This window comes from Carcharhinus amblyrhynchos, chromosome 1 (genome assembly GCF_965287045.1).
Source record: "Carcharhinus amblyrhynchos chromosome 1, sCarAmb.v2.hapA, whole genome shotgun sequence".
NCBI classification, from domain to species: domain Eukaryota; kingdom Metazoa; phylum Chordata; class Chondrichthyes; order Carcharhiniformes; family Carcharhinidae; genus Carcharhinus; species Carcharhinus amblyrhynchos.
The window spans coordinates 46,870,156-46,893,049 of NC_137324.1; the positions used below are offsets into that span (position 1 = coordinate 46,870,156).

Below are 22,894 nucleotides of genomic sequence, written 5' to 3' on the forward strand. Positions count from 1 at the left end.
TTTCAAAATGACAAGCAATATTCATTCTCAAAATGTCAAAGTGGCTGCATTGCAGCTTCAGATGTTAAAATACAATTAGAGAAAGGGGATGTATCTGAAAACACCAAGTTCATTTTAATTTGATATTATAACAAGTTCCAGGTATTCACAAAGGTACTCACTCTGTTTACAGGAGATCAATTGTCCATCATCAATTACTACAATATTGCTTTGCCTATGAGGGACAAAAATACTGTCACAAATTTGCATCAATTTTCAACAAACACACTTCAACACCAACACAATCAAACTGAGAGTGTCTTTAATTACAAATAATAAAATGTTACCTCATTCTAACCTTCAATCACAGTACAGTTCAGTCAATTGAAAAGATTACATAATTCTGTGAGCCACTGATCATGTTTACAACAGGAATTGTAAGGAAATACAAATTTAAAACACTGTTTCTTGAAAAACGCTTACACGTTTACACATAGCAGCTTCGAATATCAGAGATTGAGGCTGTTTTAAATTATTATACACAGCCTATTGCTGATACACAAGTAGTTTCACAAAAAGTAGTTACATAATGGTCAGTAGTTGGCATTTGTAGGTATGTCCAGTTCAGTGCAGTGAGCATCATCTTTAACAGAAATATACATATATATTGTTATACATCAATTGCAATTCCATGGGACATGGACATTGTTTCTCTAGTGCCAGTCACATACATTAGAACTGAGCAAAGGTGAGGGAACGAGGCTGTAATCGCTATGTAAGTCCAATATGGCACAGGAGCTGTATTTCCAAAGGGACAGAACCAAAGTCCATGTCGGATACCATCACGGATATGATGAGAAACCCAAGAAATGGTCACCATCCACGGCAGGAAACACCAAGAATCTTTAAGTCTAAATATCCACATAGCAAGCTTCATTGATAAAACCACTACAGGTATCACTGTGGAACAATGTAGTGCAGGTCTTTGTGGGAGATGCAATGCAGCCTAAAAGAGAGAAAAAGCTGTTACTGCACAGAATTTGATTTCAAAATGATGGCTGTTAACATTTTATCTGGTAAAATTAAGTGCATAAAATTTGTATGCAGCTTGCTCAGGTCTACTGTTTTAGAAAAATTACTTTGCCTAGTATGCCTTGCAATTCCATAATATGTAGGGGAAAAATCTTAAGTTATAGCTCAAAAAGAACACTGGTTTCAATTTCCAAGATATCTACTTGATAAGACAAAAATACCAATGCATAAAGAATATTTAATCAAAGTGCAATCTTTCAGTCCAATTAAATTCTTCCCCTTTACAGGAGGATTTACTAACTCTCAAACCCTTCTCATCACTAATTCCACTTGCCTGGATCAGTGCAACCATTGATGGAGCACATAGTTCAGAGATATCTGAACTATGCACTCCATCCACTCCTCACCCAGTTCCAACTCAATCCTCCAAAACAACATTGGCAAAGAGACAAAAAACTCCCCTCATCTTTAATCTGCATCCACATTCCTCAACTGTCCATCTTGATCCTTTGTATTTCAACCTGGTCTTTCTCTATTCCTTACTGCAGCTATGCTGCCATGATCTAAGCATCTATTGCTCTTTCCACTCCTCTTAACCTTAATGCACTTGTACTTGACAGTGGGGGAAATCAATGATGGTAATGCCATTGAATGTTGGAAGGGGCTATGGATAGACCCCTCTTGTTGGGGATGTTCATTGTCTGGTATTTGTGCGGCATGAATGTTACTTTCCACTTGTCAGCCCAATACTGGATATTGTCCAGATCTTGCTACATTTAGACATACACTGCTTCAGTATCTGAGGGGTTGTGAATGATACTGAACATTGCGTAATCAGCAAACATCCCCACTTTTGATGGAAGAAAGGTCATTGATGAAGCAGCTGAAGATGGTTGGGCCTAAGACACTACACTGAGGTACTCCTGCAGTGACATCCTGGAACCAAGATAATTGGCCGCCAAAAACCAAACCAGGTTTGATTTGTCCTCCTCCTTAGGAACAGGACATACTCAGACAATTTTCTACATTGTTGGATAGATGCCAATGCTGTCATCATTATATTTGAAAATCTGGCTTATGCCATAGCTAGTTCTAAAGCACAAGTCAATGGGAATCCTACCACTGGTAATTCTGGCTCCACTAGGGATATTTAATTGCTGCACTGCCTCCAGTAGAATGAAAATCCCACCCCTGGAGCTGTCTGCCAATGAGAAGTCAGCAGTTCTCTATTATCAGCAGCTTGACAAGGAGGGGTAGCTGCTACTAATAGTAATGATTTGGGACTTCACTAGGGATTACCATCAGATTCCCCAAGGAAAGAGGGAAGAACAATGAGGGTGCAAGGGTCAGAAGAAAGGGCACAATGTTGACTCTCTGCAGGCTCCTGACTCATCCCGGCCATCCCAATCTCATTCCCTCAATCATACTGAGTGCCTGAGAACGTGGGATAGCCCTCTTCCCTCAAGAAGGTTGCTGCTAAATCCAACTGAATTTGTTAATTCTCCCTGCACAGTAAATCCACCACCAGCCATTGGTCAAATACTAGAAGCTGCAAGGTGAGACATTAACTGCCCATGCAAGAATCTCAACTGACACCTTGGCTGAAAAGCCAACTGCAAGCTTTCCTGCTCTGGACTTAATCAAGGAGAGCTGGCAGGGTCTCCACCTCACATCCTTGCGTCTGATCAAATGGTTCCCACCTGCCTCAGAACTCACTCTCAGGAGGAATATCAAATTCAGCCTAAGCTTTCCTTTTTTAAAAAAGTACAATATAGTATTTGCTTCCTGAAAACTACAGAAATTTTCCACATTTGTTTGGAGGTAAGTTATTAACAGAATCACACTGATGCAGCTTGGAAAACAGGCACACTACATAAGCTCAGACAGCACAATCCAATTCAGTGCAACAAATCGTTTGTGTGTTCTCAGGATGTGGGCTCCACTGCTAAGGCTGATATTTTATTGCCATCCTTCACTGGGAGTCAAGGTCACATGAGTAAAGATAGCAGGCTTCCTATCCCAAAACTGACACACCAACACTATCATGGTCACTTTTATGAGGTGCATTTTGACTGGAGTAGGTTCTCAAAGTGGATAGGGAAAAGTGTGCAGGCAGAACAAATACTAAAAACTGCAAACTGAATTTACAAGCTGGAGATAATCTAAGCATTTTCTGAGCGTGCACCACTTGATTTCCAATTTCTCCCTTATCACATGCCTACCCTCCTAATTTCAGAAATGCCAGAACTACAACCTAGCACGGCAGTGGTACAGGAACCAAAGAGAAAATACTGGAAAATCTCAGGACATCTGGCAGCATCTATAAAGGAGAGAAGAAATGATGTTTCAAGTCCAGATGACCTTTTGTCAAAGCCCTTTTTCATTCCCTCCCCACCCACATCCTAGATCCTTCTGATGCCCTGCATCATGACAGCTTCCAGTTCGCAGGCCCTAACCACCTCCTATTTACTACAGATGTGCAATCTCTCTACACCTCCATCCCATGCCAGAATGGCCTGAGAGCTTTTCTTCCTTAAAAAGAGGCCTGAACAATTCCCATCCACCACCACTCTCCTCTGCTGGCTGAACTCATTCTCTCAACAACTTTTCCTTTAACTCATCCCACTTTCTCCAGCTTTGACAAAGGGTCATCTGGACTTGAAACACCAGTTCTTTTCTCTCCTTACAGATTCTGCCAGTCTTGCCAAGATTTTCCAACATTTTCTTTTTTGGTTTCAGATTCCAGTGTCCGCAGTAATTTGTTTTTATATGGAAGAGGAAACAATTAATGAAAAAGTAATACTCACTCACACTTGCACAACCAGTTTAAGACTTGACATTGCCCATACTTCAGAAGCTTCTGATGGGTCTTTCTTTTTAACCAAAAAATTCCTCCACTGTGGCTAATGGGGTCCTCAACCAAGTTCAGCCCATTTCCTACACACTATTCTCACTTCCTCTCCTTTCTCCCTCTCAAAACTGTAACAGGGTTCCCCACGTGCTCCTATCAGCCTTCACATTCTGTCACCTCCAGCATGATGTCACCACCAAACATATCTTCTCATGTCAGCCTACCAAATAGACTGCTCCCTCAGCAATACGCTGGTCTACTCCTCAAATACCTCCTTCTCACACAATTGCAGGAGGTGTAACACCTACCCTTATTTCAGCTCTCTAACCAATGCCCCAAATACTCCTCCTTTCAGGTTAAGCAGCAATTTACTTGCAGTTCTTTTTGATGATGAACGCTTTTAGATCATGAACGCTGTTCATTTTGAATTTTTTTTATGCCCCCCGTGTTGGCTTGAATCTGGTTTTTATTGCTTTTGCATTCGGACAGAATTGTTCATTAGTCTGACATTTAAACTGGACATGCGCTTTGTCACTTTACTACAACCATTACTACTCATTTTGCCTTTAAGTTCCATATCATCTTTGTCATTTAATTTCCCTCACCCTCCATCCTATCTCAAACCTTTGCTTTTCTCCTTTGTTCCCCTTTCGATGGCATATAACCAATTTTATTTCTACCCTCCTTCAGTTCTCAGAAAGGGTCATACTTGACTCAAAATGTTAATTCTGTTCCTCTCTCAGATGCTGTTATAACTGCTGAGTATTTCTGCTTTCATTTTAATTTTTGACATCGTCAGATAGATGGCAGCATTGCAGCAGTGTTAAAAGTTTCAATAACATACTGGTTGAAATTTAATCCATCATGTAGCAGTTATTTTGTTAATCATTTATAGAAAGTGCTCAGCTTTGTGTTCTAAATATAGTAAGTCAACATTCCAGCTAAGGTAATGGTTACAATTTGGATTTTGTCAGTCTTTGCAGAATCTGTAAATAGGCAATTCATCTTTCCTAAATGCCAAGTACAGATTAGCATATCCAGCGTTCACAGTTACAGTAAATTATTCACTGCCTTTACATTCCTATCATGCTTGTAAGCATAACAGCCTGACCCAGGAATATGGTCACAATTAGTTGGTCAGATTTTGAGGAAGGAGAGAGAAGTAAAAATACACGGCAAGATCCTGAAATATTATAATATTTAAATGAAAGGAGAAATGGATCCAGAGGATTAATACTCTTTGCTCAGGTTGCATCTGGGGATCAGAGAGGGCACTCTCAACCTCCATTCATGAGTCGTGATTTCAAACCTCACTCTAGAGGTATGTGTGTACAATCTGGCACTTCTGTGCAGATCAGGAACTCTCTTTCAGGTTATTATGGAAAGAATGGGGTGACACGATGGCACAATGGTTGCCACTGCTCCCTCACAGCACTAAGGACTGGGATTCGATTCCCAGCTTGGGCACTGTCTGTATATTCGCCCAGTGTCTGCGTGGATTTCCTCCCGCAGTCCGAAACGCAGGCTGTTTGGGCCATGCCAAATTCTCCGGTGCCAAACAGGAACCAAAGTGTGGTGACTGGGGAATTTTCACAGTAACTTCATTGCAATGTGAATGTCAGCCCTCTTGTGACACTAACAAATAAACTTAAAAGCTGAGAAACTCTTTTCAAAAAAATCTGAGAACAAAGCTATTTAGAATTGTCAATTTGAAACAGAGAAAGTAAACTGTTTTCCTGACATCTTGGCCTCGTGAAGGGGAACTTTGCTTTTTTTAAGTTCAGAAAACAGAAAATGTGCAAATTATGCTAATATGACTTTTAAAAAAATACATGAAAAGGAAAGAAAACATTTTAATCCTACAGTAAAATTGAGTAGTTGAAGGCAAAGAACTCATTTTTTTAAGGCTGATCAAAACAAAGCTGGACCAGAGGACAAGAAAATAATCATGTCAAGTGAAAGAATATCCAAAGCTTTCTGCAGCCTGAGAATGGATTGAATAAAAACTGAAGAGTTGAAAAACCAAAGGTTATCTCAGTCAGAAAATGCTAAAATAAATTTATATCATGCATATCGTGAACTACATAATTAAATAATTGAACATTGTGTATGTCCAACATCAGAAGAGCCATCCAGACTCAAAACATTAGTTCTGCCCACTCTTCACAGATGCTGTCAGATCTTCCAGCATTTATTTTTGTACAAGTTAATACACATTAAAAAAATGGATGCTTCTACAATTCACAAAACACCTTGTTAACAGCATCAGTAAGATTGTTTTATGTGACTAGCAAACTCACATAATACATAATTAAAATAAGCTTTAGTAGTCTGCAAAGCCATTTTAAGCCTGACAGTGAATCTGTATATACTCTAGCCAATATATTTAACCTTTCTGGGGTTGATAATGCCTATTAATTGCTGTCAATCATACAGGATAGGATCTCAATTCTGGGTACTCTCCCAACACTAATGATATAATGTCATGAAGCATCATTCTCATCAGACTTGTTTAGCCTTTAATTGATTCATCTATTTCCTGAGTTTTATCATCAGTCAGCTGTCTCTCCAGCTCTTAATTGCTTTAATAAGGTCTAGTTGCTAATTTAGCTTTTAAAAATAGAACTTCTCAGCTTCTTTTGAAAATACTTAGTTAGCTACAATAGATGCATCTCACCAAAGGTGTTTTAATTTACTTTGGTTTGGGCGGCACGGTAGCACAGTGGTTAGCACTGCTGCTTCACAGCTCCAGGGACTTGGGTTTGATTCCCAGCTTGGGTCACTGTCTGTGTGGAGTTTGCACATTCTCCTCATGTCTGTGTGGGATCCCGTCCGGGTGCTCCGGTTTCCTCCCACAGTCCAAAGATGTGTGGGTTAGGTTGATAGGCCATGCTAAAAATTAACCTACACATCTCAGGACACTAAGGGGCAAAGAGTTCAGTGGGTTCATGTAGGGATATGGGGGGGGGTGGGGGGGGGGGGGGGGCCTGGGTGGGATTGTGGTCGGTGCAGACTTGATGGACTGAATGGCCTCTTTCTATACTGTAGGGTTTCTATGATTTTTCAAAATGGCTATTCTTCATATGTGACCAATCTTAGCCTGTTGCTCACCCAACATCTATATATTCAAACCATCTGTGGAATAAGTGAGAGACCTTAACCCCAATTTTGGCCACCTTCACACAAGTTTTTTAGGACAGCTGTTATTTTATTTGTTAGTGTCACAAGTAGGCTTACATTAACGCTGCAAAGAAGTTAATGTGAAAATCCACAAACTGCCACACTCTGGCACCTGTTCAGGTACAGTTAGGGAGAATTTAGCATGGCCAATGCACCTTTCAGACAGGGCAATCTGAGGAAAACCAACGCACACATGCAGAGAATGTGCAGACTCCATGCAGTGACCCAAGCTGGGAATCAAACCCAGAGCCCTGGCGCTGTGAGGCTGCAGTGCTAGCCACTGTGCCTCTCTGTGATATCTTAACCAAAGCATCAAATGAAAATATCAAGCTCAGCATACAGCAGAAATTCTACAGTGGTTGCAGTCATACAGAAGAGGACGGTGGTTATAGTTGTTGCCAAACAATCAACTCAGGATATCACTGCAGGATATCACTGCAGGATACTGTCCGAGGCTAATTATCTCCATCCTCCTCAATACCCTTCCCTCTTATATAACATTGGAAGTGGGGATGTTTGTTGATGGATTATCCTTTGTTCAGTTATCATTTTCAACTCTACCAATGAAAGCAGCATATTATTTCAGCATGTGGCCAGACCTGGACAACACTGAAGCTTGTGCTCATAAGTGACAAGTAATCTTACTGTCATAGAAATGTCAAGCAATGACCATCTCCAACATGAGGAAATCTAACTATCTTAGCTCGATATTAAATTACATCGACATGGCTGTATCTTCAACCTTACACATCTGGGGGTTGCCATCAACCAGAAGGTTAACTGGACCAGTCAGGTAAGTACTGTGGCTACTAGTACTGGTTCAAGTATAACTCACCTCCTGATTCACTAAAGCCCATCAGCAAGGCACAAGTCAGGAGTGTGACAGAATACTCTCCAATTGCCTTGAGTGCAGCTCCAATGAAACACTAGAAGTCTGACACCCATCCAAGACAAAGCAGCCCACTTAGTCAGCACCCCATCCATCATAAGTTAAAGTTAATTTATTAGTCACAAGTAGGCCTAACACTACAATGAAGTTACTGTGAAAATCCCCTCGTTGGCACATTCCCGTGCCTGTTCGGGCACATTGAGGGAGAATTTAGCATGGCCAATACACTTAACCTGCACATCTTTGGACCATGGGAGGAAACCCACGCAGACATGGGGAGAATGTGCCACCTTGCCAGTGACATACACATCCCAAGAATGAATAAAAATCATTGAACCATGGAAAGGCTCCTGCACAGAAAATGGCCATCTGTCTGTGTCAGACAGAAAAGAAAATAAATCAGTTTCCCATTCTAATTCCAATTTCCAAAACCGGTTTGTAGTCTTACAGGCTACAGCGTTTCAAGTGCAGATCCGGGTACCTTTTAAATGAGTTAGGGGTTTCTGCCTCCACCACCAAATTCCGGACACCATCTCCTTCCTCCCATCTTCTGGGTGAAAAGGATTTTCCTCACACCCCCTCTGTTCCTTCCACCAACCACCTTAAATCCACACCCCCTAGTAACCAAGCTCTCTGTCACAAGAAACAGGTCTTTTCTGCCTATTCTATCCAGGCCCTTCATAATTTTGTACACCTTGATTAGATCTCCCATCAGCCACCTCCAAACTAAAGAAAACAATTCTAGCCTATCCAATTATTCTTCAGAGCTGCAATTGTCAAGCCCTGGCAACATTTTATAAATCTCCTCTGTATTCTTTCCAAAACAATTATTTCTTTCCCGTAATGTGGTGACCAGAACTGTACACTGAATTCCAAATGAGGCCTAATCAGTGTTTTACATATTTTGAGGATTGCATCCCTACTTTTGTAATCTATACCTTGCCCATATGTTTTCTCTCTCACCTTATCTAGCTGTCCTGCCACCATCAGGGATCTACGGACACACACTCCAACGTCTTTCATCATCTCTATCCCTTTCAGTATCCTCTCATTTATTGTGTTTAACTTTGCTTTGTTTGCCCTCCCCAAATGCATTTTCTCATATTACTCGAATCCCATTTGGAAAACAATCCATAAGATCTCAGCGTGGTGGCACAGTGGTTAGCACTGCTGCCTCACACTCCAGGGACGTAGGTTCAATTTCGGCCTTGGGTGACGGTCTGTGTGGAGTCTGCACATTTTCCCCGTGTCTGCATCGATCTCCAATGTGTGGGTTAGGTTGGTTGGCCATGCTAAATTACCCAATAATGTCAAGGGGGCTGGCTGGGTAAATGTGTGGGTTACAGGGATGGGACCTGTTGGGATTGTTGTTGACGCAGGCTCAATGGACCAAATTTCCCTTCAGCATTGTAAGGATTCTTTGATTAATTGCTCATTTGCTTAAATCGACTAGGTGAGTGATGGTGCCACTTCCTGAACAAACAAGCTGCCTGCCCAAATATTCATTCACTGACAATTATTGTGAAAAACATCTCAAAGACCTAAAAAGCTGTGAATTGAGAAAAGTAAAGGAACATTCATGTATAACATAGTGTTATAGTTTGTCACCATGTGACTATAACTAATTACAAAGAGCAAGTGAGCATCACTATATTTAAATATAATTTTAGATGAAAAATCTTAAACACCCAGTGAACAGTTTGCTGCAAGTGTGCAGCAAATTACATGTTCGGATATGATAGAAAAGAAATATGAGATTGGTGTGTGTACTCTTACCTTGAGGGACAAGGATCCAGCTGCAAGAAAATGGTCAACGTCAATGATAGAAGATAGAAGCCCAGCAAGAATCACTTCATAACAATCACTCTTCTTTCTCAATCCAATCACAATGGCCCAAGACCACAGTCCAATGACACCATGTACTGCATTGTCCGAAAGAGCCCTAAGCCAGTAGTTGTTCTGGATTAAAGAAAATTGTAAACACTGATCTGATAGGAAGCAGAAAATTCCTAGGCCTATGCTTGAGATGATCGATGCTGTACTGAAAGTTTTAAGTAGTGCTCGTGCATTTTCTGTCTCTGTTGCCATTGTAATCGTGGACTGTTTTGACGTGAACATCGTACAATGCGAGAATCATCCATGGCACATTACGTCTGTATTCCTCATTCTAGATCAAAAAGGAACAGATTGTGTTATTTTTAATCTCAATGTTACAATGAGCTCAAAGCAATTTTTTTTACAGCACTGTTAGATTGAGGCCCGAAAATATTGAGAAGATGTATGAGCCTGCTTGGAGTATTTTTACTCATTTGTAACTGGAGATCAAGGAAGAGGGAATTCTTTCTGTAAACTTCTAGTCAATCTATTAAGCATAGATGGATAAAAATGCTTCATTCTTGGACTGCACAGGCCAAAGTAATAGTTTACATTACCTAGTATTACATTCTTCTTTCTGAATATCCAAATTATTCAACTCAATGGTGTACATGGACTTCAGCAAGGCGTTTGATAAGGTCCCCCATGCAAGACTTCTTGAGAAGGTGAGAGGGCATGGGATCCAAGGGGCTTTGGCCTTGTGGATCCAGAACTGGCTTGCCTGCAGAAGGCAAAGAGTGGTTGTGGATGGGTCTTTTTCTGCATGGAGGTTAGTCACCAGTGGAGTGCCCCAGGGATCTGTTCTAGGACCCTTGCTGTTTGTCATTTTCATAAATGACCTAGATGAGGAAGTGGAGGGATGGGTTAGTAAGTTCGCCGATGACACGAAGGTCTGTGGTGTTGTGGATGGTCTGGAAGGATGTCAGAAGTTGCAGCAGGACATAAATAGGATGCAGGGCTGAGCGAAGAAGTGGCAGATGGACTTCAACGCGGATAAATGTGTAGTCGTCCATTTTGGCAGGACCAATGGGATGAACGAGTACACTATCAAGGGCAGGAGTCTTAGCAGTGTTGAAGAGCAGAAGGATCTTGGGGTCCGGGTCCACAGGACTCTTAAATCGGCCTCGCAGGTGGAGGATGTGGTCAAGAAGGCATATGGTGTACTGGCCTTCATTAATCGAGGGATTGAGTTTAGGAATTGGGAGGTAATGCTGCAACTTTATAAGACCCTTGTCAGGCCTCACTTGGAGTACTGTGCGCAGTTCTGGTCGCCTCACTATAGGAAGGACGTAGAAGCTATTGAAAGGGTACAGAGGAGATTTACAAGGATGTTGCCTGGATTGGGAGGCATGCCTTACGAAGACAGGTTGAGGGAGCTGGGACTCTTCTCCCTGGAGAGACGAAGGTTGAGAGGCGACCTGATAGAGGTTTATAAAATGTTGAGAGGAATAGATAGGGTGGATTCTCAGAGGCTATTTCCCCAGGTTGAAATGGTTGCTACGAGAGGACACAGATTTAAGGTGCGGGGAGGCAAGTACAGAAGTGATGTTAGGGGTAAGTTTTTCACTCAGAGGGTGGTGAGTGAATGGAATCGGCTGCCATCAGTGGTGGTGGAGGCAAACTCACTGGGGTCTTTTAAAAGACTTCTGGATGAGTATATGGGATTTAATGGGATTGGGGGTTATAGATAGGTCTATGGATTGGTAGGTGTTGATGTGATCGGTGCAACTCGTGGGCCAAAGGGCCTGTTTGTGCTGTAGTGTTCTATGTTCAATGACAATTCCCATTGATTATTTATGAGTCTATGTAAGATTCCAACAGTCTGATAGAATTAAGCTCTTTTAACCAGCAACAACAAATTGGCATTGCAAAATATATTTTTTCAGCATTTTTAACTTTGGCAATGTGTCTCAATGCACTTCACAGGGTGGTTATCAGATAAAATCCGACATTTATGCATTAATTGATGCTGTAAAAAGTCTGACAACACCAGGTTTTAGTCCAACCTATTTCTGCCAGTGACAACTGCTACTGCTATGTGGAATTAACTGCATAGCAAGTTAATGATATGAACACACAAGTTAAATTTTAAATTCGAATCAGCAACGAGGTTTTAATAAAGATTCAAATTCAGCGCAACGGCAGCAGTATGAAGCATTCTTCTGGAGGACGTGTGAAAAAAAACTCTCCGATCTGATCTGCAGAAAAACACCTCCTCTTAACACCAACCTCAGACAGCCATTTTAGCTCACGTAACCTTTAGCGCTTAAATAGCAGAAACACGAGTAAAAGACCTTTCAGAAGCTGAAAAAACTGATAATTCAATAGATCAGACTTTACGATTGGCAGCAGCAATAAAGAATCATTTCCGTCATCCTTCTTCGAAGAGTGCTGCTAGTCCAAAGTACTCTCACTATAGAATCGATTTCACGATATTCCTGTCAACCAAGGAATTGACTGGAGAGGACATACATGTACAGCCAAGTCTCTGATCCAGATCATTATTTTTCCCTTGCTAGGAGGTCACTGAAGCAAGACCTTGGAATTTCACCTTACAATTCTGCCTAAAACATCTTTGAGGCTTCTTTCCGACCACCAGTTTTAATGAATGAGATATACTCAGGATATGCCTCCTTTGGCACTGTAAGAATTCTATGATTCTAAGATCACAGCTGAAATGTTGGCTTGTTTTTCTCTTTAATTGAACTGATATTTTCTATTTAATACATTAAGTAGATGAATACATTTTAATATTTCAGTAAAACTGTATTTACCTGAAAATTTGTTTGAAGTTCTTAAAATACTCTACTGGCTATTTATCACTTAAGTGCCAGCCTCAAGAAATTTAAACTGGTTACATAAATTACAAAAGAACTGGGATTGATAGATTAATTTGTTACCAATGGTATTAACAGAAATGGGGTAAAAGTGGGTAAATGGAGCTAGGTCAGCTATGATCTCATTGGCAGAAAAGGTTTGAGAGATTAAATGGCCTCCTAGTGCATACTATTAGATATTCTCTCTGCCCTGGAGGGTATTTTAGCCTGTTAGAGCTCCTCTAATACATTACTGACCCATCCAGTCCTTTGGATTAGTTTAAGTAACAAACCAGTTATTGACCTCATTTTGTTTATTAGTGTGCCTATCCCTTAGAATAGGTACTGAAAGATTCTCATCTTTCTGAACTGAAAGAAAGTCTCATCCTCAGTCTAAAGCAGTGTTTTTCAAACTTTCTTTCTGGAGACCCACTTTTACCAAATGGCCGTATCTCATGACCCATGTCATGTTCATTTACTACTTAACATGACAGGTAAGCCTGCTTGGTCCTCACTTTTCCGCATTTAAAATTAATTTAATTGATCTTCCTCACTTAAGACCGTAAATTGCATTTAGTTCTGCATACTTAAAGCCAAGATGCTGCCTGACAACAAAGTAATTCCATCTTGTACATGGCAAATTTCATTTACCAACAAACAGTTTTACACTGAAATAACTATCTGGTTAGAAGACAAGAAATTAACTAAAACCTGGTCTAGTCAGTGAATGTTTCCAACTTGAACCCAAGATTTAGCCCGGAGCTCCAAAGAACCAAAAGGTTGCTTGATCAAACTAAAGATTCACCTCCTCCTCCATGATCATCCTCAACACTGGTGCCCCACAAGGCTCTTAGGGTGTCCTCAGCCCCTTACTATACACCTGCGACTGTGCGGCCAAATTCCCCTTCAAACTCAATTTTCAAGTTTGCTGATTACACCACCGTGGTGAGTCAGAGCTCAAACAACGATGAGACAGAATACAGGAAAGAGATAGAGAATCTGAAGTGGTGCAATGACAATCTCTCCCTCAATGTCAACAAAATGAAGAAGACTGTCATCAACTTCAGGAAGCATAATGGGGAACATATCCCTGTCTTCACCAATGGAGACAAAGTAGAAATGATCAAGAGCTTCACGTTTTTAGGTGTCCAGATCACGAACAATTTGTATGTTGTTGGAGCTATAGTTAAGAAAGCCTACTAATGCCTCTACTTCCTCAGATGACTAAGGGAATTTGGCATGTCCGCTACGACTCTCAGCAACTTATATAGATACACCATAGAAGGCAATCTTTTTGGTTGTATCACAGCTTGGTGTGGCTCCTGCCCTGTCCAAGACTTCAAGAAACTGCAAAGAATCGCAAACAAAGCCCAGTCCATCAATCAATCCAGCCTCCCACCCACTGGCACTGTCTATACTTCCCACCCAGAAAAGCAACCAGCATAATTAAGGACTCAACACACCAAGGGACATTCTCTCTTCCACCTTCTTCCATCGGGAAAAAGATACAAAAGTCTGAGGACACATACCAACCGACTCAAGAACAGCTTCTTTCCTGCTTGCTCAGACTTCTGAATGGACCTTACTCGCAAAGTTGATCTTTCTCTAACACTATATTCTGCACTTTCTCCTTTTGTCGCATTTAAGACACACCTTTGGAATGCAAAGCTCACTGGATCACCACGCTGCTTTCAGGTGGAAACTACTTAATAGCGAAGTTGCCATTTACCTCTATCTGTTATCATCCCATCAATAAACCTCCTTGGTAGGTGGAATAGGAATATGTCACATCAATAACTACATTCTGCTGATCCATTGAAGGCTGTGGTTAATGTGATGATTATCCTTTCTCTCATTCACAGCTGTAATTAAATAAAAAATCTCAATTTTTTTTCAGATATCAACTCACTTTGAAATTGTATAAAAATATTTCGCTGTTTGAATTAAAGGGGAAAAATAATGAATTGGATTGTGATACTTGTCAAACTCTGAAGTTATAGCCTGCTTTCACGATGGGAAATTTGGAAGCCAGGCAGAGTCCACTGACCAGACAAACAACTGCTATAGTTGCAATCAAAATGGGATTTGCTGCAGTCTAAAAATACACCTCTCCCAATTGTTACCTTTTCCTTTCATAAAGTGCATGTAACTTAAATTGCATCAGGCAGTACTAAGCTCTTCCTCTTCAAACTGGCAAATGAAAGGTCCTCATTGTCAAACCATCTTGCAAAATGCTACAAAACAGAACAGAACCAGACCTATATGTAAAGCTACACCGATGTTCAACCCAAAATCATTTCAAAATAATAGATTTCATCATGAAAAATTGGGTGGCATTCTCCAGTCTTGTTCACTCCACTGCCTCTGGACAATTTGGTCAAAATGCCATTCACTGCAACAGGACCAGAGAATCCCAGCCACAGGCAAGGTCAGAGAAATCCAGCCATTGTATTTGTGTATTGGCTAAGTATTAAATTTAACCTTGTGAACGTGCACTTTTTTCTTAACAGGATCAGTTCATAAGGCAATGAGAATTTGTCCAGAGAGAAAATGGAAAAAAAATGATCAAAATTATCTTTGGGGACCATCTTTGTCCACAATATTTTTCAGTTGTGGGTTGTGATCCCCACTTTGAAGAACACAGGATTAAAGGACCACTATTTACTTCTAGTTACTACCATCTTTTCACCTACTTGTAGAGCTCTGTTTTTAATATTTCACACTGGTTTACTCTCATATTCTAATTTCTCCCTCTATTTTTTTCAGTCATTCTTTGCTGATGATAGCAGCATGAATAATATCACTAAAATAAAATCTTTCAAACATTCAGTGTGTCAAAGCAATTTTCAATTCATTTTCCATAAATGATGGCAAAATGTTACAAGCAAAATTGATTGAATTTTGATTAGGCTCTCTTCACACTTGTCATGTGTATTTGTAGACAGCATTTTTGGAAAAAAAAGATTAAATTTATCAAATCTTGTAATACAATAATTAATTCGAAAGATGCACAGATTTAATTGTAAAAGAAAGACCACAAATTTATAACAAGTGCAGGAGCTTATGAGAAATAAAACTACATTTTCAATTCTTGAAAGAGGAATGCAACCATTTGGGACCACAAAATTTAATAATGGCACCCACACAAAGTTTAATCACTTTCAGATCAATGCTAGCTGACTTGCTAGGTATCTGTACCTTGTTGTATTATACGATATAGATAACTGATGAATTACGAAGAAATAGGAACTAGATGTTGTACAAATATACATCCAGGATGTAACATTTACTGCTGTATTGCAGTCAGGGGCCAAATCCATCAGGCTCTCAGAAAGCTGTTAGAAAATACACTCAATTACGCTCCAACATTTTGAATCTTCTATGGAGAATTCAAGTCCATGCTACAACCCTAATGGTGGTCATAAAATGTGTAACAAAGACACTCTGAAGACTTCACTTAGAGGGGTTTTTAATGTCTTATGACTCCTGGGAGAACCTCATCCAGAATTGGTGCATCTTGCACAACCAAAGAAAAATAGTGCATCGTCCTTCAAAAATCAGAAGCAGAGAGAAAATGCAAGCAGAACAATTTCCAAGCCAGCAACTCCTCCAAAACCCAATTGTTTGGGTTGTCTTAACCTACTAATACTCAAATTTTCCAGCTGTGGACTGGCTTAGTCATATTCACTGGAACCCTACCAAACACCTCAGATAATGAATATGGTCATCTTTGCCTTGAAGGGCAAACAAGAGTCTAAATTTGCGACATATCAAGAAATGGCTGAGAACGTTGGATAGTGCAAAGGCTATGGGTCCTGCCCACATTCCGGCAACAGTACTGAAGACTTGTGCTGCAAAAGTTGCTGTGCCCCTAGCCAACATGTTCCATTACAAATCCAACACAGGCACCTACCTTGCAAAATTGTCCTGTACACAAAATGTAGAGCAAATCCAACCAGGCCAATTACCACCCCACCAATCTACTTTTGATCGTTAGTAAAGTAATGGAAGGGGACTATCAACAGTACTATCAAGAAACACTTGATTAGCAATAACCTGGTCACTGACACCCAGTTTGGGTTCCGCTAGTGTCACTCAGGTCATGATTTAATTATATCTTTGGTTCAAACCTGAATGCCAGAGGTGAGATGAGAGTCACTGCCACTGACATCAAGGCAGCACCTAACAGAGTGTGGCATCAAAGAATCCTAGCAAAACTGGAGTCAATGGGAATCCGGGGAAAACTCTTTGCTGACTGAAGTCATACCTAGCACACATACCTAGCATACCTAGGAGATGCTTATGGTTGTCGAAGGTCAATCATCTCAGTTCCAGGACATTTCTGCAGGGATTCTTCAGAGCAGTATCCTAGTCAAAAACATCTTCAGCTGCTTCAACAATGACCTTCCTTCTATTAGTTACTTCCATCTAATTTTAGATTCTGCTACTTTTTCCCCAAAGGTAGAGGAGTCTAAAACTAGAGGACATAGGCTTAAGGTGAGAGGGGAGCGATACAAAAAGATCCAAAGGGGCAATTTATTCATATAAAGGGTGATGAGTGCCTGGAACAATCTGCCAAAGGCAGTAGTAGAGGTGGGTATAATTTTGCCTTTTAAAAAGCATTTAGACAGTTACACGGGTAAGATGGATATAGAAGGATATGGGTCAATTGAGACTAGCTTAGTGGTACAAAAAAGGGAGACATGGACAAGTTGGGCCAAAGGGCCTCTTTCCATGCTGTAAATTTCTATGATTCCAAAATATCATAAGTGAGAACATCTGCTGATGTTTACACATTGTTTAGCATAATTTGCAACTCTGCGGATACCAAGGCAGTTCACGTCTGAAAGCAGAAAGACCTGGATAGTATCCAGATTTGAGCTGACAAGTGGCAAATAATATTTGCACCACACAAGTCTCCAACAAGAAAGAATCTAACCATCACTGCTTGACATTCAGTGGCAGTATCTCTCCTAGGGATTACTTGTAACTAGAGATTGAACTAGCCACATAAATAAAAGTGACATACTACAATGTTGGAATCTGAAACAAAGAGAAAACGGATGGAAAAACTCAGGTCTGGCAACATCTACAGAGAGAGAAAATAGAGTTCACATTTTGAATCCATATGAATTCTTCAAAGCTTAGAAGATGAATCATACAAATGCGAAATGCTAACTCTCTTTTCACACTGCTTCCTGAGTTTTCCCCATTTCTGTTTTTGTTAGCAATATAAATATTGCAGGTCAGAGGCTAGGAATCCTGCAGCAAGTAACTCAGCTCCTGACTCCCCAAAGCCTGTTCACCATCCTGACAAGGCACAAGTCAGAAGTGTGATGGAACACTCTTCACTTGCCTGGATGAGTACAGCTCCAACAACACTCGAGAAGCATAATACCATCAGGAGAAAATAGCTCACTTGATTGGCACTCCATCAACAACATTAACTCACTCCACTGACTCACAGTTGCACCAGTGTGCTTCATCTACAAAATGCAGGAACTCACTAAGCCTCAGACCCACAAATACCACCATCTCAGACAAGAACAGCAGAAGACAGGTGAACACTGCCACCTAGATGTTCCTCTCCAAGTCACACACCATCCTGACATGGAAAGATATCACTGCTCCTTCACTATCACTGGATCAAAATCCTGGAACTCCCCTCCTAGAAGCATTGTGGCTGTACCTACAATACATGGACTGCAGCAGTTGGCTAAGATCAAGTGTAGTACTGATGTGCTGTGCTTGGTTAAAGTCATTAGGTTACACTTTAGCTTCATTTGAAACAATTTTTTTAAAGCTGCATCTCAGCCTTTTGGCTAAGATGCAAATGAAGATCAAGCCTTGGAGAAGGAGCTATGCCTACTCTAATCAGCTTGGATCATGTAGATTAAGCCCAAGACAGGAGGTGAGAGCCCTGTCTTTTCACTGTGTTGTCAGCTTGGATCAGGAATGTCTCAACTTGATGAGACTCTGAATTGGACTTGATTTGATTGAATTGGAATAAAAACAAAAAAAGACAGCAATTCAACACAACCACCTTCTTCAAAAGGGCAATACAATGCAAAGAACATGTCTCATTAATGAATAAGGGAAAAAAATTCAAACGTATGGGAACCAGAAAACATAATTTTAAATTACGATAGATAGATAAACATGCACACGTTAATAATCACATACTGATATCATAAATGGATCTATGAACACATCAATTCTCCCCTGCGATGAGAACTGCATACTCAAGACACATCTTAATTAACAGGGAATGACATATCCATTTCTCCCAAACTGACCTGAATATAGTGGATGGACAATGGCCCTGAGTGCAATCAATCACCTCCCCTTGTTCAACAACGAATGATGTGCCTGTAAAAGCCTGGGGTACCAATCAGGCAGTCAGAGCCCATCCTTCAACGACCACTAGTGCCCTGTCAGGACGGTGGGCAGAGTGCCGTATTCAGGGTCCAGGATGAGGCTCTCCCCTCACCGACCTACCTGACAACCTCACTCCAGCTCCCTCAGCCTCCGCTCCGCTGCCCTCAGCCTCACCGCTCCCGAGCTCTGACCCCGCCCCTGCCTGGCCCTGATTGGCAGGCCTTCTCCATACCTCATATCCGATTGGTCATTTTTCCTGTCAATCAGAGTGTGTCCGTCTCACGCGCACGCGCAGTCCTGTCCCCGACTGGTCTTCCTTCCCTCTGATTGGCTAGTGGCCACGCCCATCATCGGGTGGCGGCCATTTCCTCCTCCTCCTCCCCCCGGCGTTGGATTTGTCATTATAGTGTCCCGGTTTCCCTCCGGGATAAATCAAAACTCTTAGAGTTTGTTTGACCGTATTCCGAAAGTGGGTGTTATAATTGATAACTTTTAATCATCGGATCTCGTCATTGAAACAGAGCTGCGACCCGAGGGAGCCCATTCGCAAGTGGACACGAGTGCGCATGCGTGCTGACAGCAACGTCGATCAGTGTGAGCGCTGGTCCATTGTGTCATCCCCACAGTGCCCGAGGAGAAGCTGGAATTGAACCCAGGTCCCTGGCATTGGCAGGCAGCAGTGCTAACCACCGTGCCTCCCCAGAGAGTGTCAGTCCCAGGGCACCGCTGCAGCTGCCATCCCAGGGTGTGTCAGTTCCAGGGTCCAGGGCACTGCTGCAGCATTGATCACACTGGAGTACATCATACAGTTATCCAATGATCATTAAACTTCGAAGGCTAGGTCTCCTCGAAAAGAACCTCACCACTCAGCACTGACTCCCCTGCAAACTATCATCTCCTCTCCAAATCTTCCCCCCCCCCACCACCCCTTCCTCCCCAAAATCCTTGAACAGGCTGTCACCTGCCAAATCCATGAACATCTTTCTCAGCATTTGTACTCGCAATCAGTTTTCCATCATCACACAACCAAAGCAGCTCTTATCAAGACACAGATAGCATTCTACGCGATTGCAACAAAGGTAAATGATCCCTTATTCTTCCTGGCCTGGCTACACCTTTGGCATAGTGGAATGCACCATTCTCTTCCAATGTCTCTACACTGTGGTTATTGGGCAGGATTGCATGTGTCTTGATTATTATCTATCGTTATCTGTGTAAGCTTAACTAGAGATCATACTTCTAGGAACATGTGACTTTTAAGCAGGAATAGGCCATTCAGCTCTTTGAAACTGTTCTGGCCTTTGATAAGATCATGGCTACTCTGATTGTGGTCTCAACCCCACCTCCATATCTGCCCTTAACCATAATTCTAACTCAACATTGAATAAATTCAACGAACCAGCCTCCACAGACCAAAATCCCTCAGACAAACACAATTCTCTTCCTCATAGTCATAATTTGTTTTTATTCATTCATGGGATATGGGCATCTCTGGCTGGCCGGCATTATTGTCCATCCCTAGTTGCCCTTGAGGAAGTGGTAGTGAGCTGCCTTCCTAAATCACTGCAGTCCATGTTCTGTGGATTGCCCAACATGCCCTTAGGGGGGGAAATTCCAAGATTTTGATCTATTGACTGCAAAGGAACGGTGATATATTTCCAAGTCAGGATAGTGAGTGGCTTGATGGGGAACTTGCAGATGTTGGTGTTCCCATTTATCTGCTGCCATTGACCTTCTAAATAGAAGTGGTCGTGGATTTGGAAGGTGTTGCCTAAGGATCATTGGTGAATTGTTAATCAAACAAATGGGAATCTTATTCCTAAATTGGATTCACAAGTTTGAGTCTTCCCAACAAGAGGAAATATATCCAGGTATCTACCACATCAATTCCTCTCAGAATTCTATATGATTTAATGGCCTATAACTTCCAGCCTGAATCCAATTGATGGGAATTGTGTATGTAAATGTGTGTCAGGACAATAAGAAAATCCTGACGCTTGAATATGCATGCTGAGAGCGTGCCAAATTTAAACCACTGGTTCACTTTTTTAAAGCTGTCATGATTGTCATGCTTATTTATTTGCACAGATTTTTTTTCTGCTCTTTAGAGGAGCAATGGGCTTTGGTATTATTGCTAGACTATTAATCCAGAAATGCAACTAATGCTCTGGTAGGCCTGGGTTCGAATCCTGCCATGGCAGGATAAAATGTCTGGAATTAAGAACCCACTGATAACCATGAAACCATTGTCGATTGTCGGAAAAACCCATCTGGTTCATTAATGTCCTTTAGGGAAAGAAATTTGCTGTCCTTACCTGGTTTGACCTACATGTAACTCCAGAGCGACAGCAATGCGCTTGATTCTCAACTGCTCTTGGAACAAGGGCAGCTAGGGAAGGCAATAAATTCTGACTAGCTAGCGATGCCCATATCCCATGAATGAATAAACAAAAAGCTGCAGTGAGTAGAGACTGTAGCCGTTCTTTGGGTGAGTTAATTTTTTAAAAATTGTGTTTAAAAGATATTTAATAAATGAAATGCACAGGAGGTGAAGGAATTTTTTTTTTAAATTACAACTTTGTCATGACATCCTCTATATTCCAGCAAAAAGTGTGTCCATATATAACAAAGTGGATTTGCACTGTCTGTAATAAGTTTCAGCTTAAGTCCATTTGGGTTTTGCTATATATTTTAAGCAGTGTTTATATAATCATAGAATCCCTACAGTGCAGCAGGGGGCCAAAGAACAAAGAAAATTACAGCACAGGAACAGGCCCTTCAGCCCTCCAAACCTGCACTGACCATGTTGCCTGACTGAACTAAAGCCTCCTATCCTTCCAGGCAACATATCCGTCTATTCCCATCTTATTCATGTATGTGTCAAGACGCCCCTTAAAATTCACTATCGCATCTGCTTCCACTACCTCCCCCAGCAGCGAGTTCCAGGCACCCACCACCCTCTGTGTAAAAAATTTGCCTTGTACATCTCCTTTAAACCTTACCTTCGAACCTTAAACCTATGCCTCCTGGTAATTGACTCTTCCACCCTGAGAAAAAGCCTCTGACTATCCACTCTGTCCATGCCCCTCATAATCTTGTAGACTTTTACCCAGTCGCCCCTCAACCTCTGTTGTTCCAGTGAGAACAAACCAAATTTCTCCAAACTCTCCTCTTAGCTAATGCCCTCTACATCAGGCAACATTCTGGTAAATCTTTTCTGTACACTCTCCAAAGCCTCCACATCTTTCTGGTAGTGTGGTGACCAGAATTGAACACTATATTCCAAGTGCAGCCTAACTAAGGTTCTAAAAATCTGCAAGGTGACTTGCCAATTTTTGAGCTCAATGTCCCGGCCAATGAAGGCAGGCATGCCGTATGCCGTCTTGACTACTTCTCCACCTGCATTGCCACTTTGAGTGTGTGTCCACCCAGATTCCTCTGCCTGTCATTACTCTTAACGGTTCTGCCATTTACTCTATATTTCCTATCTATTAGACCTTCCAAATGCATTATCTCACATTTCTCCCAATTAAACTCCATCTGCCATCTCTGCCCAAGTCTCCAACCGATCTATATCCTTCTGTATCTTCTGATGGTTCTCATTGCTATCTGCAAATCCACCAACTTTGTGTCATCTGCAAACTTACTAATCAAGCCAATTAGATATTCCTCCAATCATTTATATATAGTACAAACAGCAAAGATCCCAGCACTGATCCTTGAGGAATACCACCTGTCACAGCTGTCCATTCAGGGACGCACCCTTCCATTGCTACCATCTGTCTTCTGTGACCGAGCCAGTTCTGTATCCATCTTGCCAGCTCACTTCTGATCCAATGCGATATCCCACTTGGCTCATTGAGCCGACACTGCTAACAATCCCACCCAGGTCCT

The 22,894-nt window shown here is 41.4% G+C and overlaps 2 protein-coding genes across 4 annotated transcripts in view; one reads left to right on the top strand and one right to left on the bottom strand.

Moving 5' to 3' along the window:
* Positions 1-12,539, top strand: part of LOC145361839 (ciliary neurotrophic factor receptor subunit alpha-like) — a 123,647-nt gene extending 111,108 nt beyond the window's left edge. The window contains exon 12 of the mRNA XM_080217905.1: positions 12,326-12,539. The gene's annotated coding sequence lies outside the window, so the exon portion shown is untranslated. The remainder of the gene's footprint in view (positions 1-12,325) is intronic.
* On the bottom strand, positions 285-19,175 carry tmem267 (transmembrane protein 267). Of its 3 annotated transcripts, XM_080218157.1 has the most exons (4): positions 18,919-19,111; positions 14,352-14,484; positions 9,708-10,098; positions 285-985 (listed from the first exon to the last, which is right to left on the bottom strand). In XM_080218157.1, exons 3-4 carry the CDS (start codon positions 10,047-10,049, stop codon positions 650-652), a joined length of 678 nt encoding a protein of 225 aa, XP_080074283.1. In that variant the 5' UTR covers positions 10,050-10,098; positions 14,352-14,484; positions 18,919-19,111; the 3' UTR covers positions 285-649. The 3 variants fall into 3 exon arrangements, with proteins under 3 accessions (XP_080074283.1, XP_080074350.1, XP_080074223.1); XM_080218224.1 differs by lacking the exons at positions 14,352-14,484; positions 18,919-19,111 and adding an exon at positions 19,121-19,175; XM_080218097.1 differs by lacking the exon at positions 14,352-14,484.
* Positions 19,176-22,894: the final 3,719 nt, after the last annotated feature.